The sequence below is a fragment of the Ambystoma mexicanum genome, chromosome 6p, assembly GCF_040938575.1.
Source record: "Ambystoma mexicanum isolate Mex_15411 chromosome 6p, UKY_AmexF1_1, whole genome shotgun sequence".
NCBI classification, from domain to species: domain Eukaryota; kingdom Metazoa; phylum Chordata; class Amphibia; order Caudata; family Ambystomatidae; genus Ambystoma; species Ambystoma mexicanum.
Window position 1 is genome coordinate 1331852354 of NC_090935.1, and position 15570 is coordinate 1331867923.

The 15570-nt window shown below is 51.5% G+C and overlaps 1 protein-coding gene across 7 annotated transcripts in view; it reads left to right on the forward strand.

Moving 5' to 3' along the window:
• ACO1 (aconitase 1) overlaps positions 1-15570 on the forward strand; it is a 792824-nt gene that overhangs the window by 578638 nt on the left and 198616 nt on the right. For all 7 annotated transcript variants that reach the window (XM_069625992.1, XM_069625995.1, XM_069625996.1 and 4 more), the window contains one exon: positions 384-468. In XM_069625992.1, coding sequence (XP_069482093.1) covers positions 384-468 — 85 coding nt within the window. The remainder of the gene's footprint in view (positions 1-383; positions 469-15570) is intronic.

Below are 15570 nucleotides of genomic sequence, written 5' to 3' on the forward strand. Positions count from 1 at the left end.
TTTGGTATATTGAAATAGTCAAACAATTCATACTTGCGTGATATTTGAATCTTGGTGAGTGGTCATGCCTTAATGATACCATTTGCCGTTCCTTTCATGTGGCTTGGTTTTGCTGCACTTTTTTTGTATTAGAGGGCAAAGTAAATATCAACAGAAACCTTCACACACAAGTTTTCATACCAAATATTGCACGTGGTTCCAATATGGATTTCAGTTTGCTAGTGATAATCCAGATTAAATATGACTTTATATCCACATGTGTTCTATCAACATAGTCCACTAAAGTGACCCTTTATGTATTTTAAAGTGTTTGCACAGAAAGATACTTGCCCTTGAGACCATTTACTCCTCTCTCATGTTGCTTGTTTGTCATTTCCACCTAGGTTCGATGTGGTAGGATATGGGTGTATGACCTGTATCGGTAACAGCGGACCTTTACCTGATGCTGTTGTGGAAGCCATTTCTCAGGTATAGTATACAATATTGGACTACTGCTAAGCTCTGCTTTGGAGGAGGAAGCTTTTGATTACGAAGTGTATCCCTTTAGTGGCCATTCGTCATGAGCTGGGCCTGCAATCCCTGCAGGATAGTGTGAAAGCAGTTGGCCTTATAGCGGAACATTCTGTGCGCTCTTCCTAATACGGTACGACGTCCTTTCATCGTCTGCCATTTCATCCCCAGGCTTTTCAAAGTGCACATTCCATCGAATGTGCTCATCAAATTATTTAGGGGGGGGGTGGTAAAGGGCAGATAAGGGTTTGGGCAATGGCAAAAAAAAGTGTGTGGGAGGTTTGAGCGGGGGGTATCACCCCCTAAAAAAAAAGTAAATAAAATAAAATGAGCACATTCGATGGAATGTGCACGTTTAAAAGCCTGGGGATGAAAAGTCAGGCGATGACATGGAACCATAGTGTATGTAGATCTGGGAATAGCTTCACGCAAGATTTTATAAGAAACTGTCTAGAACAACTTAGGGGGTTATATGTCTAGTGACATTTTGACTTTTAAATCCATCCAAAGTCAAGGTTACTGTGTTAAGGGATTGGATACGGACAGGTGAGGCCTTGGGTGAGCAAAGTTTGTATGCACATTTGAGAAGTGATAAGAGTCGGTATAGCAGAGATTTATGCGATGAGATTTCCTTTTGGGAGTGGCAGGAATACATTAATGAGGTTCCACTTTAATGTGCCATTGGCAAGACATATTGTGCATTCGAAATGGGCTGCCCAAATAATTGGCCTTTGCTAGGCACTGCTGTAACTTGAGGGAGAAGGACAATCTTAAGCATTTGTTACTGTTTTGCCCTACTCTGATGCCTCGGCGCATTGGACTTTTTGGAAAGCTTGTGAATAATCTGGCGCACCTAGATCCATTCAGAGAACTTAATGTTGAGTATGTTGGGTGGCAGATCTGTCACCCTGACACTTGCTGTGATGACATTCTTTTAACAGTGAGAGCATAACACGTGATATTACAGTTGATAGTAAGGCCCTCAAAGGGTGAGAAGGGTTGGCATGATGCGCCGTACGGCAGTGTGGAGTGCGTCCAGGCTCTCCTTGGTTCCTGATATTTTACTATTCCTCCCACTTCCCCCATATCTTCAGGAACTTCCGGGGGCACCCCCTTGCCGTGTAGATTCGTCTTTCCAGGGAGGTGCACCTGTCCATTTCATTTGTCCACCAGTTAATACCTATCCTGTCCGCAGAGCCCCAGGTGCTTGCCGTTAGTCTCTTCCCCAGCCTTAGTGCCACGCTTAGAAATGTCTTTTCGTGTTGGTAAGATCCGTTTCTACCCATATTCCCAATAGAGTAAGTTTGGGGTCTTGTGTGATTGGGACTCCCAGCACTCTGGAGAGTCGCAACAGGCATGCTGTCCAAAAGTCCTGCAATACCCCACATTCCCAGATCATGTGGTAAAAGTTGCCCTCTTGCCTCTTGCAGCGGAGGCAGGTTGCATCATCGCCCCCCCCCCATCTAGATGTTTGTGTTCTAGAGTAGTATGATCTGTGTAGAATCCGGAGTTGTATTAATCTGATTTTTGCGTCTATTCCAATCTCACGAGGGGACATCATGCCTCCACCCATTCTTCTGTTTCCAATGCCCCCAGGTCCTGCTCCCATTTTCCTCGTAGGTGTGTAAATTCCCCAGAGCCAAAGGAGTTGATCACCTGGTAGAGGGTGGAAGTAACCTTGGAGGGGATTCAGTGTGGTAGGGTGTTTGTCTCTAGGGGGGAACTTGCAGGTATGTCGGTGAGGTTCTGGAATTGGGTGTTGATAGCGTGTGAGAGTTGGATACATCTAAAGTGGTCCGTAGGCCTTAGTCCGTGTGTTGTATTCAGCGGATCAAAGTCTCTAAGCCGACCCTCGTGAATAATGTCTGCCAGTGTAGATATCCCTCTCCTCTCCCAGGTGTCAAAGTGGCCCATTCTCAGGATTTCGGGAAGGTGTGCTTTGTGCCATAGGGGCTGGGTCAGGGTTGGTTTGCCCTCCCAGCCGATATGTCTGTGTATCTCCTTCCAGATTCGACGGGTGTGCAGAGACCTCCTGGGGACCCCCTTCAGGTTTTCTTTGTCGTCGTAGAGTATTTGTAGAGGAAGCGGGAGGCCGGTGTCTATTGTTTCGATCCGGATGTGTGGGAGCGTTGGGTCCCTGTGTAGCCAGTCGTTTGACACCCCTGCTTGTGCAGCCCAGTAGTATATGCGAATATCTGGCTGTCCTATGCCTCCCTCCCACACCGATCGACAGTGTTTTGAGGGCAATGCGGGCCTGTTTCCCGCAGCATAACAACGTGCGTAGGAACTTGCCGATGTCTGTGAATGTGGCAGCTGGGATTGGGAGTGGGGCGTTCTGGAGGACATATAGAAATCTCGGGAGTGCCAACATCTTAATGCAGCCCTACCCAATAGTGAGAGAGGAAGAGTTTGCCAATGAGAGGCTTCGTTTTCAAATCTATCCACTATTGGGCGTAGGTTCAGTTTGAGGAAGTCGTCTGGTGTGCTGGTCATCTGTATACCCAGATAGGTGAAACCTAGTATCAAGACGGAGTACGTGCAGGGGTCTGGGATCGCTTCTTCTCCCCCTTCGACCAGGAAGTACATCGATTTCTGTGCGTTTACCCGAAGGCCCATGAAGTGTTGGTACTCCTCCAAGGTCCTAGTTGCCATCGGGCAGGATGTTACTGGCTTGCTCAGGTAGATCAAGAGATCGTCCGCATATAGTGAGACGCGCTCCTTGCCCCCCGTAGGCCAGGCAAACCCCGTCCACATTGTGCGTAGTCTAATTGCCAGGGGCTCGATGGCAAGGAGGAATAGTAGAGGTGAGAAGGGGCAGCCCTGTCTGGTCCCGCGGCCCAGCGGGAATGTCCTCGATTTCCCGTTGACCCGCACAGATGCTACGGGGATGGTGTATAGAAGTTTAGTCCACGACATAAAGTAATGCCCGAATCTCTTGCGTTGCATTATGCTCCATATGGCCTCCCATCCCACTGAATAGAAGGCCTTTTCGAAATCAACCGCAAAGAGGGTGAGTGGGTCTGGGATCTCTGCCGCTCTGTCTAATGCCACCCGGACCCTACAGAGATTCAATCTTGTGGATTTGTCTGGCATAAAACCGCATTGGTTTGGGTGGACCAGAGATCCGATCACCCAGAGCAGCCTGTTTGCCAGGACTCTAGCTAGTATTTTGGCTTCCCCATTAATTAATGATATAGGCCTGTACGAGGCGCAGTGCTCCGGGGTTTTCCCTGCTTTGGGGATGACTACAATGTTTGTTTTCCTGAGGTCCGGGGGGAGATAGCCCTGCTCTCTGCTGCGCAGGGACATGCTATGCATGTGTTTCGTCGTCGTTCCACCTAATCGCTTCCAGATTTCTTTTTTTTAAAAAAACTTTAACGATTGTGGTACACAACAATGCAACAACATGACATTCCATACATGTCCATATCATAAACGTTCGATTCAGTCTCTTAATATAATGTGCAGCATTACAGAATAGGCATATTACTAGGCCCTGTCGGGCTACTGCTGGTCGAGCCCATTTCACATAGATATACCCTGAACGGGGCCCAGATGTCCTTTGGTTTTACATGGGCTCGGGAGTGCCATGACATGGTGTTCCTCTCATTCATTAACATACATCAGTTCCTTAAGAAAATGGTTTACTTGTGGTGCCTGTGCACTCTTCCATTTCTGCAGAATGCATTTTTTGGCCACTGCGCATGCAATGTTAAAGACCCTTCTGATCACCTCAGATCTTTTCCCTATATCCCCAACCAGGTATTTTAATGGTGTGAGGTCTGCCGGTATCTGTGTAACTCCTTCCAGGATTTTCGCCACCTCCCCCCAGAATATACATGTGTGGGCAGCTCCAGTACATGTGAAACGAGACAGCCTCATCAGCCCTGCCTTTCTGACAACTGCCAGGACTGTTTCGTGTGAATTTCGCAACTTTTTTGGGGAGTATGGTGTAACTTGTTCTACACCTTAAATTGAATCAGCCGGATGCCCGCATTCATGGATACCCTCTTGGTCAGTTCAGTATCTATCCCAGGATCTGTTAGTAATGGTAGCACCCAGATCCGATTCCCAGGAGGCCTTTATCATGTTTACCGTTGGAGTGCTGGCTTGTACAGTCGTGTAAAGTCCCGAGACACTGGTGCCCGACTGGGTGGACAGAGCGACAAGGCACGGGTGTGGTGGGGGCTCATTAGGGAACAGTGGACATCTAGCCTTAAATGCCATTCTCATTCTGTGATATTGTAATACCATCAACTGGTCTCTACCCGTCCCTGTTTTGAATCCTTCCAATGTTATAAATTTGCCATTAGGGAATATGTCCTTTATTTTAAATTCTCCCTCCATGTCCCATGTCTTTTGCACATCTGGATTGTATGTGGGTGCTATACCGGGGAAGTTCCAGAACGGGGCCTCTGATTAGTATGGAGTCTCCAACCCGAGCCTACGGTAAATCTTGGACCATGCATGCACTGTTGTACTTACTGGGTCGAATGGGCACTCATCCTTGTGTTTTTCTTTAAAGATAACTGACCTTAAGTCTGTTGGGTGTGCTGCGTGTTTCTCTAGGTAGATGTGGGGTGAGGTATCCTGCTCATCATACCAGTGTTTAACAAACTGGACCTGTGCCACTAGGTAATATAATTCAAAATCTGGGGCTGCTATGCCACCTTTGTTGTAGGGTTCCACCATCTTTTCCCACTTCATTCTGGCCGCCCCCCCCCCACCACCGCACCAGACAAACTCTAAGGCCATGGACCTAAGATTATCGAAGAACCGCCTACCAGGCCATATCGGGACATTAGTAAATATGTATAATAGCTTGGGGAGAATAACCATTTTTAATACAGCAATCCGGCCGATAAGTGAAATGGGAAGTTTGGCCCAGAAGCAGAGTTTAGTGGAAATCGTGTCCAATAGGGAGTCATGGTTGTTCGCAAATAGGGATGCCTTGTCTCCAGACACGATAACACCCAGGTATCTTATCTTAAAAGGGGACCATTGTAGGCCGTGTGTGTTGTTTGGACATCTAGTGGCAGGGGTTAAGGGAAAGATTTCAGATTTGGAGCGGTTGGTTTTGTATCCCGAGTATTCTGCAAACTCATGCAGTCTCCATTGCTGGCCCCAGGTGTGTGTCTGGTTCTCGGATATATAGCAGAGCGTCATCTGCATATAGAGATATTGATTGGGTCAGGCCCGAAATCCAATTGCCTCTCTGACCTTGGTGTTCCCTAATTGCTGCTGCGACTGGTTCCATAGTAAGGGCGAACAGTATTGGGGAGAACGGCAACCCTGTCTTGTACCCCTTCCCAACTCAAACCATTCAGACATGGTGTGAATAGTCAATACCCTAGCCCCGGAGTTAGTGTATGACTTAACGCATTTTGGGAAGTATGGGCCTAGTCCAAATCTCTCGAGCACCATGAACAAGTATGTCCATTACACTGAATCAAACGCCTTTTCGGCATCTAGAGCTACGGCCACCGCCTGGGCTTCTGGCTTAATCTGGGCCATGATACCAAACAACCTGCGGAGATTCAGTGCCGTTGATCTGGGGGGGATGAACCCGCATTAGTCCGGATGCACCAGCACAGGCATATTAGGTAGTAGTCTCGTGGCCAGGATCTTTGCAAATACCTTGGCGTCACAGTTTATAAGGGATAGGGGCCGGTATGAGGATATCTCATTCGACAGGCGCCTGAGCTTGAGGAGCACCGTTATTATAGCCTCTCTCATGGATGCAGGAAGTGTCCCCAACTCCATGGCCGCCTCCCACACGGACAAAAGCCCCAGGGCCAGCTCCTCGTGGAGTTCCTTGTATAACTCAGCCCCCAGTCCGTCTGAGCTGGGTGCCTTTCCGTTAGCTAGTGATTTTATCGCTTCCTTTATCCCATAAACCGTTAGGGGCTGTTCTAGCAACAGTCTATGCTCTGTTGAGATTGTTGGGAGCGTGATGATGTCTAAGTATTCTCCAATCTCTTGGGGTATTTTCAGGTCATGGTTGGCATACAGGTCTGTGTAAAATCGGGCGAATTCTCTATTTATATCTTCCTCACTTGTGGTTACCGTACCGTCCCTGTGGTATAGTGTCTCGGCCTTCAACAAGTTGGCTAGGGTGTGACCCGCCCTGTTCTCCTCCCCTCGCCGTACCGGCGTGCTCTGACTGCGGTTGCCATATACAGCAGCTCCCTGGTGGCCAGTCTATTGAATTCCTGCAGGTTACCATTGATGTCCGCCAGGATGCTGTCGTCATGTGCGGCTGTATATCGCATCTCCAACTCACCCAACCGCTTCTCTATTTCCGGCAGTTCCGCCCTGACGGCCCTCAACAGCCCTGTGGATTTGGAGATCAGAATACCCCTCACCCAAACCTTAAACGTCTCCCATAAGGTTGCATTTCTATTTACTGAGTCTATTTGTTTCAAGGAAAGGCTCCACCTTTGTGTAGTGCCTCTGCCACTGTAGGATCCCTAAGAATATCGGGTGGCATTCTCCAGCTTCTGACCGGGGGTTTTACATTTCCCAGTGTCATATCTAAAAGGATAGGGGAGTGATCCGATAGGGTACGGGGGAGCATTTCACTATTGTCAATTTGGTTCATAAGAGATGCGGACACCAACCAGTAGTCTATGCGAGACTCAGTGTCATGTACTGAGGAGTAAAAAGAATACTGCCTTTTTTGGGGGTGTAGTGTTCTCCAGGCGTCCACTAGTGTTATTTGCAACAGGATTTGTTGTAGGATAACAGCAGTTTTGGTGGGATTTCTGTGTTTGGAGGTGGAGCGATCTAGGGTGGTATCCAAGATGGTGTTGAAATCCCCCCCCCCCCCATAATATTTGCTTGCTGCCAGAGAAGCCTATCTCTTGCATTACATTCGTATAGAAGTCAGTCGTCCACATTCGGACCATATGTGTTTGCCAATATTAATTTTTCCCCAGCAATGCTTCCCCACACTATTACGTAGCGACCAAGAGGGTCTATTTTGCTTTTCTCAAATTGAAACCCAACAGAGGGGTGGATCAGGATGAGTACTCCTCTTGCCTGTGAAGAGTATTCAGTATAGTATCTATGCTGACCCCACCCCTTCAAGAGCTCGGAGTTGACTTTCTGGAGTGCATGAGTTTCTTGCAACATGTCGATCTGGGGATGGTGTCGATTGACATAGGTCCCCACCTTGTTTAACTTGGCCCGGTTGTTCAGCCCACGGACGTTCCATGTGAGAAGTTTTAGTCTCAGCCCTCGGGCCGTCACATGAGGATTAGCCATATCTGTATACCCTCGTCATGTCTTTTATCTTGCTGTTAATCAGGAGAGTTCCTGCACCGTTACCACCATTTTTAACTTGTAGGCCTCCTCCAACTGAGTCCCAACACCTCAACACCCTCCGGTCATTCCCACATTGCTCAACGGAGCTAAACACCCTGCAATACTTTAATCCCCCACCCACATCATCTGCCCCAACTTGACGATGCTGCCCAGCAATTAACATTCCCTTACACTGGTGGAGCTTTCCTGAGGGTCACTGGTTGCAACCATGTGGCTTGCTCTCGATGGAGGCTCACAGCTCGGTTAATCATAAGTCTTCGTTCAGTCCGTCCATGTTACAGAGTTTACCATTGTCCTTCGGCCATAGGTAGCTGGCTATCACTCTCCCTTTCAATCTGTGGGGTCTTGCCTCTCATCCCTCGGTTGTGGTCTCGCGTTTTGGTCCACCGCTCGCTCTCCAGGGGGCAACGGGATGGAAGCTTCCACATATATCATGGCTTCTGTGGGGTTCTCGAAGTGAGCTTTCCCCCAATGTTTTATTCTCATCTTCGCCGGGAAGATGAGGGCATAGGGTACATTGCGCATTCGTAGCTGCCTTTTCACCCCTTCATAGGATCTCCTTTGTGTTTGCACAGTAGCTGGGAAGTCTGGCTATATGTGGATTCTGTTTTGGTCATGATGCAGAGTTCCTTTTTCCCTCGACAATGGAAGTATAGTGTCCCTGTCCCTATAATTAAGGAGCCGTGCAATGATGGGGAGCTCCTGGTTTTGGGTGCGGTGCTAGGGTGCGGTGGGCTCCTTCAATCAGAAAATGTTCTGAGAAGGAGTCGGCACCTAGGATGTCCTTCAACAGGTTTTCCACTTGTTTTTCCATGGATCCTTTGCCAAAGTTCTCCGACACCCCAACAATCCGGATGTTGTTCCTCCGGGATCTCGATTAGAGATCCTCGCACCTGTTTTGAGTTTTGTGCAATTCTGTTCGGAGGTGGGCTATGTCACGACTGTGTTGTGATATCGTATCCTCGCTTGCGCTTATCCTGATTTCCGCCTCCGTAATACGTGCGCTCTCTTTTTCCACTCATGCTTTCAGGGATCCAATCGTTGCCACTATATCATCTAGTTTTAAATTCACTGCCATGAATCTATTTTGCACCAGCGTTGCTAGGGGATCTATCGGGTCATTCTCCTCTCCATCAGGTGTCAGTGGTACCCCCCCCCCCAGTCGCCCCATGCAGTTGCGAGCTGGTGATGGTATCCCACTGGGGTGATTTTCTTTTTTTTATTTATTTCCCCCTTCTCGTTGCAGCCCATGTGTTGTGGCTTACAGTAGGAGGTGGACTGTGTTCTCCCACGTATTATCGCCCAATTCACTGCTGTATGTCTCAAAATGGGGGGGGGGGATGTTTTCCTATACGTCCGCTCCTAGCTCATGGTACGTTGCATATATACCAGGAGTGAGTTTGGCAGTTCTGTGTTTGCGGGCCCCCTTCCCCCCCCCCCCCCGGCTACTCTCCGGGCCTGTCTGCGTGAGAGCCTTGGTAGAACGTGCAGCGGCGCGCCCGGAGCGATAAAGGGTGGCCCGCGGGGGCTGCCCGGCTGTGCCCGCGTGGTCTGGGGGTTCGCGGTTGCGGGCTGTTATTTCGCACCTGGGGAATAATGCTGATCTTCCCCCGTAGTCACATAAATTCAGCCAAGTGGGCCTCCCAGGTGTGCCTGCGTTGTGTAGGATGTTGTAGGGTTGCGGGTGGCCACCCCGCGTCCGAGGATCAGTGTTTATTTCCGCCCTTAGTCGCTGGGATGCGGCCTAGTAGGCTGTCTGGGACAGCAGCTGCAGAGCGCGATGTGAACCCCCCCCCCCGGCGGTTACCACTGTGGGCCGTGCATGAGGAAAGTCCGCCTCACGGGTGTCGAAAATAGGGCTTCGGCCCCAGCCCGAAGTCACTTACTTGATGTGGGGGGGGGGTTCCTTCCCCTCGTGGCCTTGGCTCCGGTCCGCACTCCCAATAAAGGTTGCGGGCAGCGCCGCAGCTCAGAGGCAGGGACGCGCAACTATCACATTGCCTCCAGCCGCGTCCAGCGGCGGGGGCAGCACACAGCCTCCGGGTCCTCTTCCCCGCTCCGTCGTCCTCCCGTTACCCTTCACGGGTTGCGAGGAGCGTTCGTTGGCGCCGCTGCAGTCGTCTCTGGGCGGGGTGGCCACTCGGTCCTCTTCTTTGGCCTCTGGAAATTGCAGGCCGCATGGTGCCCCTTCCTCAGCTCGGCCTACAGCCTACGTGTCCATGGAGCCTCCAGGCGGTTACACGGACGCCTCTCAGCCGGCGGGAGCGCTGGAGGCAATAAGTCGCCAGCGCAGCCACGGTTTTTCACCGTTTTTCTTTCACGTTGTGCCCTTTGTTTTCCGCCACCAGATTCCAGCTTCTTATTGGGTCTGGGTCGGTTCCGAGAGGATTTATTTCATATTAGGATTGTTTCCGAGCCGGAGCTCTCCCTCTAGGGGCCATATTTGATGCGCGTAACAGAGCCCCCTTCGCTCGCTTCCAGATTTCTACCAGGAAGCCTTTGGGGCCTGGGGTCTTCCCCATCTGTAGCTGTGATAGAGCTTCCCCGATTTCTTCTTCCGTGATAAGTATCTAGTTCTGTTTGTGATCTGGAGTTGGGGGATCTTGATCAGTTCAAGAAAGTGTGGGGCGCTTGGTGTGGGATCTTCTGCTGGTGGGAGTATAGTTGTTCATAGTAATCGGCAAGGGCCTCCGCAATCGCCCGTTAGAATTTCCCCTTCTTGGGTTTGTATGGCCCGTACTTGCCCCTTACTCTGTTCTCGTCGTTCTAGCCAGGCCAGGGTCTTGCCGGCCTTATCCTCCCTCTCAGATATCTGGCTTCAAGTTTGCCATTGGGCAGTTCGGGCATTGTCTAGGGACATGTCCTTTAGGATTATCTGAGCTGTCGTTAGGGCGTCCTGTGCCTCACGGGTTCCCTCTTCCAACAGTTGTTCCTCTCGCCGGGTTACTTGGGTCTCTGCTTCTATGATTGCCTCATTGTGCCGTTTTCTGTGGGCCGTTACCAGGGAAATTGCCTCCCCTCGCAGGACAGTTTTGTATGCTTCCCATCGCACGGTTGGGCGGGCAACCGCTTCTTCATTTAGGTCGAAGTATTCTGATGTTTTATCCGCGAGTCCTTTCATTATTTCCGGTATTCCCAGATAGTAGGCGCTTAGACGCCAGGTGGGATCCTGCTTATGTTGTTTCCCTTTGAGTTTGATCAGTAGGGGGGAGTGATCCGAGATCCCTCTTGCCTGGAATTCTGCGGCTATTAGTCGATGGGTCATTTTCCTTGGGGTGAAAATGTAGTCCAGTCTAGAGAGGGTTCTATGCGCGTTGGAGTAGAACGAGTAGCCCTTCTCTGATGTGTGGATTGTCCTCCATGTATCCGATAGTCCCATTGCGTCCGCGAAGGTGTACAGCCTGGTCTGGGTGTCTGCGGCCCTGTTGCCGCTGTGCGTACTTTCCTGCCAGATGTCAATGACCTCATTAAAGTCTCCCCTGATTGCCCACGCGTCCGCCTGTTCCTTCAGCATAATGGGTTGGAGCTCGGTGAGGAGCCCCAGGTCTCTCCCTACATCTCTCCAAGCACTACCACAAACCTGCCCCGAGAATCTGATATCACTTCATTGGTCTTAAATGGGACCCGCTTGTGTAGGAGGATCATAACGCCTCTGCAGCCTCTGGAGAACCCTGCTAGGAATGTGTGTGGGTAGTTGGATTTCCTGAAGAAGCCGCTGATGGTACCTATTAGGTGGGTTTCAGTGATGAAAGCAACATCTGGGGAGTGCCTGTTGAGGTATTGGAGTACCAATTTCCGTTTTATACCTGTCCCCAAGGCGTTCACATTCCAGGTCAATAGGGAGATCTGCCTTATTTTGGCTACGTCGGCGTGTGTCCTCCTGTGTGATGGTGCTGAAGGATGTGATGCAACTGCCATGTCTCTGTCACTTGCAGTGTTTTGTTCTGTTCCGGGCTCTGGTGCCCCTTCATGGTCACTCTCGCTGTATTTTCGTTATGGTGTATTTTGCGTGCAAACCCTGAAACTTTTAACGATGAATTTAAGGTTGGCTCAATTTGAGTATAAGTGGACATGCTTGGGTCCCTAGGAGTGGTATACCCATTTTCTTTACTTCTGCAGCGAGGATATTTCCGGTATGGCGTATCGTAGGTCTGTGGTGCGTTTATTGTCCTTGAGCCGTTTCCTTTAGTAACTAGAACTCCTAAACTCCTCCCACCCTGCACTCTCCCCCTGCCCCCCCCAACTAGAAGTACCTGTCGCCCAAACCAACCGAACCATAAACTAAATACTGTGGGTGGTCAGGAGGACCGAGTGTCCCAACTCGTGCAGTCTGTAGCCACTCTGCACTCAGGTGGGGGGGGGGGCGCGCTTCTTTCGGCTCCTCTCCGCCCGGCTTCAAAGTTACTCCGTGATTCCCGTGGGCCTTGTTTTGTATGGCTGGGTTCTCATGTGGGCCCGTTTTCAGCCAGTGTCCCGTGCATCTTGTCTGTCTCCCTTGGTGTCGACTGCTCTGGGGGGAGGGGGTTGGTGGGTGCCTCTGTCGCTCCCACGGGGTGTCTTTCTTGTGCTGGCGTGGTGTGGGTTCGAGAGAACCTGCATTTCGAGTCAGTCGCAGGTTTCCCGGGGGTTGTGGAATACCTGGACCACCCCTTTGTGGTATACTTTGAAGGTTGCCGGGAAGAATAGTGCATATTCAATGTTCAGGGACGTTGGCTTCTTTTTAACAGTCATACGATTGCCGTGACTTAAGGACTTCCCTTGTGCAGTCGGGGAAGAAGCCGATCCGATTGCCATTGTAGGTAATTGGGCCTGTTGCCCTCGCCATCTGGAGGAGCGTGTGTCGGTCTCTATAGTTCATAAGCTTGGCCATCACTGTGCGTGGGGGGGGGGCCCGGGAAGTGGTCTGCCTGTTGGGACCCTGTGTGCTCTTTCAATAGAAAAGAATTTTGAGAGTTTAAGGGGCCATCAGATCTGCTAACCAGTCTTTCAGGAAGAGTTCCATGGAGGGTCCCTCTTCTTTCCCGGGCAGGCTGAGATTCGAGATTGCGAAAATTGTTGCGGCGGGATCTTCCCTCGCTGTCCTCGTCTGTGTTCCAGGAGGGGGATTTTCCTTTCCACTTGTTCCAATGGGTCCCCCAGGTTTTTAAGTGTCCTCCAATTCAGATATTCTTTGTTCTGCGTCTCCTACCCTGGAGGTTAGGTTCCTCAGGTCCTGTCTCAGGAATGACACCTCAGAGGTCAGGCCATCAATTTTTGCCTCCACCGCGGTCCAGCAGTTGTTTATCGCTGCCATAATGTCCGTAAGCGACAGCGCCAGGTCCGTGTCGCCATCCCTGTCCTCCTCCACCCCCCTCGTTTGCCGGTCCGGGGAGCCTTGCTGAGGTGCAAGTTGTGCACTTGTCCATTTTGTTCTGTGTTGTCCCTCTGCGGGGTAGGTCTTTCCCCATACTTGGTACCTTTGTTGTTTCCCACTCCGGGTCGTCCCCTGGGTTGTGAGCCGTTAATCTCAGGTCTTCTCTGTAGTGTGGTCTCTGCTTTTCGCCCGTGTCTGAGGGGTTTCCTGTGTGGGGTATGTGCCTTTACCGCTGGTTTGGTATATTGGTATATCCGCCTGTGGTTTGTTAGCAATATCATGGGGTTTTTATGTCTTGGATCCCCGGTTGGGAGGCTGTGAATTCCTCACCCCCCCCCCCACTGATTCTGGGGCAGGTTCCTATTTTTTTTTTGACCCCAGGTCTGTGTGGTGTGTCGCAGGTTCTATGCCTATCCGGGGTGCCAGCCACGTGTTCACTGGGATAGCCGCTGTCCCAGTGTGTTGTAGTCCTCTTTATTGCTGCCCGCAGGTGTGGCTGGCCCCAGGCTTGTTCCCTCAAAGTTTTCCAATATCGGATGGCGGGGCCTCCCTCCACCTGGGCGCCCGCCTGCTCGCCCACAGCGCACACGGGCGGCGCCGGGGTGGGGTGAGCCCCACGTGATAGTCGCGTGCAGGAGTTCAGGCAGTCCTATGGCAGCCCAGTTATTTGGGTGGTGATCAAGTTCTCCAGCATGGGGTCTGGCATGGATTCACATGCTCATGAATATTCCCCGTCAGGCTGGAAATCCTCGGTAAAGAAAAAATCAGTATCAGTTTCGTTTCTGATCTGTCTTTCTTAGTAGTAACCAATCACTGGTCTCTAGGTCATACTGCCCCCAGCCAATGACTGCCCTCTCCCTAAGCCCCGCCTCTGGCAGCCATCCTCAGATTTTTACCACACATTCAAGTGTTGGGAGTCCTCGTGATATAGCTCTTGAGCTTTTACTGCGTTTTGCGTTTTTTTTCAAGAGATTGATGTCATTTTTTTTTCGGTCAATCGCGCCTCAAGCTCCACCGTTTTCTACTTCCGATCAACTGGGACCCGTTTCGGAATTTTCTATGCCCCTCAAGGGCGAAGTTTTCATCCAGTTGTGCTTCTTGGAGGATTCCAGAAGTTTCTGAGGCCTACCTCCTGGACATGGCCCACGAGAAAGGAAGCTCGACACCCGGATCCAAGCTGTTTAGGAACTGCCCTGGATGCGGGTTACAGAATGTGTGCAAGGAGGACGAGCATTCGAGATGCCTCTACTGCCTTCACGGAGACAAAATGCACATGGAGAAGGACTGTGCGTTTTGCATGAACATGGCGGATCGGACTATGAAGGATCGTCGGACCCGTCTCGCCAACTGGCTGGAAGGAAAGCGCGCAGCAGGTGAGAAGTAGTCTGAGCGGTCTTCTAAGTCCTGTGAGGGCGCTCCGGCAACGGGGGCCCAACAGCAGGCAAAGCACTGCGAGTCCGCGGGCACCGGGAGCGCTGAACGGTCGGGCTACTCGGCTGCCAGGCTTGGCGCACCTTCACCCGCGCCATCAACCACAAGCCAACGCTCTGGCTCGGGGAAGAGAAAGTCTGAGAACCCGGCTAAGCTTCTGGAGAGGCCCCGGTCGATCTCGAAGGAACCAGCCGAGGGTGAGCGAGGCAGTGATTTCCCCCTCCTTGACCCCCCAAGGTGAAGGCCTCAAGCGCAAATGTGGTGAAGGCCTTGATTCACCCGGCTAAGGCCTCTACCGAGCTAGTCGCGACGGCCCTGGTGAAGCCTGTGGAGGCTACCCCAGTGGAGGCGACCTCAGGGCCCAGAGATTCCCTGCCACCGCGGAGGGAATCCTCTTTTCAGCCCTTCGAGAAGACCCCTGTGAAGACCCCAGTGGAAAAAAGAGGGGGGGCGGTGGCCGTTACGGAAACAGCCTCCGAGGAGGAGTTGGTGGAAGTCGTGGAGGGCCTCAACAGGAAGTTTGGGGAGGCCCCGTCCCACGGGAGGAATTCCGACGAGGGGGAAGAAGAAAGTGACAGTGGCGCCGACGAGGCTCCCGTGGAGGAGGAGCCACCATTGCGCCCGTCGCAACCCGAGCCACAGGACAACTCGGTGGCCATTTTGATGGCAATCCAAACCTTATGCACAGATGAGGACGAGATTGCACCTACCCCCAACGGACGATCCAGCGGAACCGGGCCCATCGGGAAGCCCTCCAAACAGGAGGAGGAGAGTTAATCCGCCCCCACCCTTCCAGCGCTCACAGACTTCTCGGCCTTTGTCTCCTTCCCCTATCCCTGGGGATGACACGGGAACAGACACGGCCACGACTGGGACGGATGACGACAGTGGTGATGACGGGACGGACCTCCCATCACCACCTCCTCGGGCCTCCCGCCCGACGAAATTGG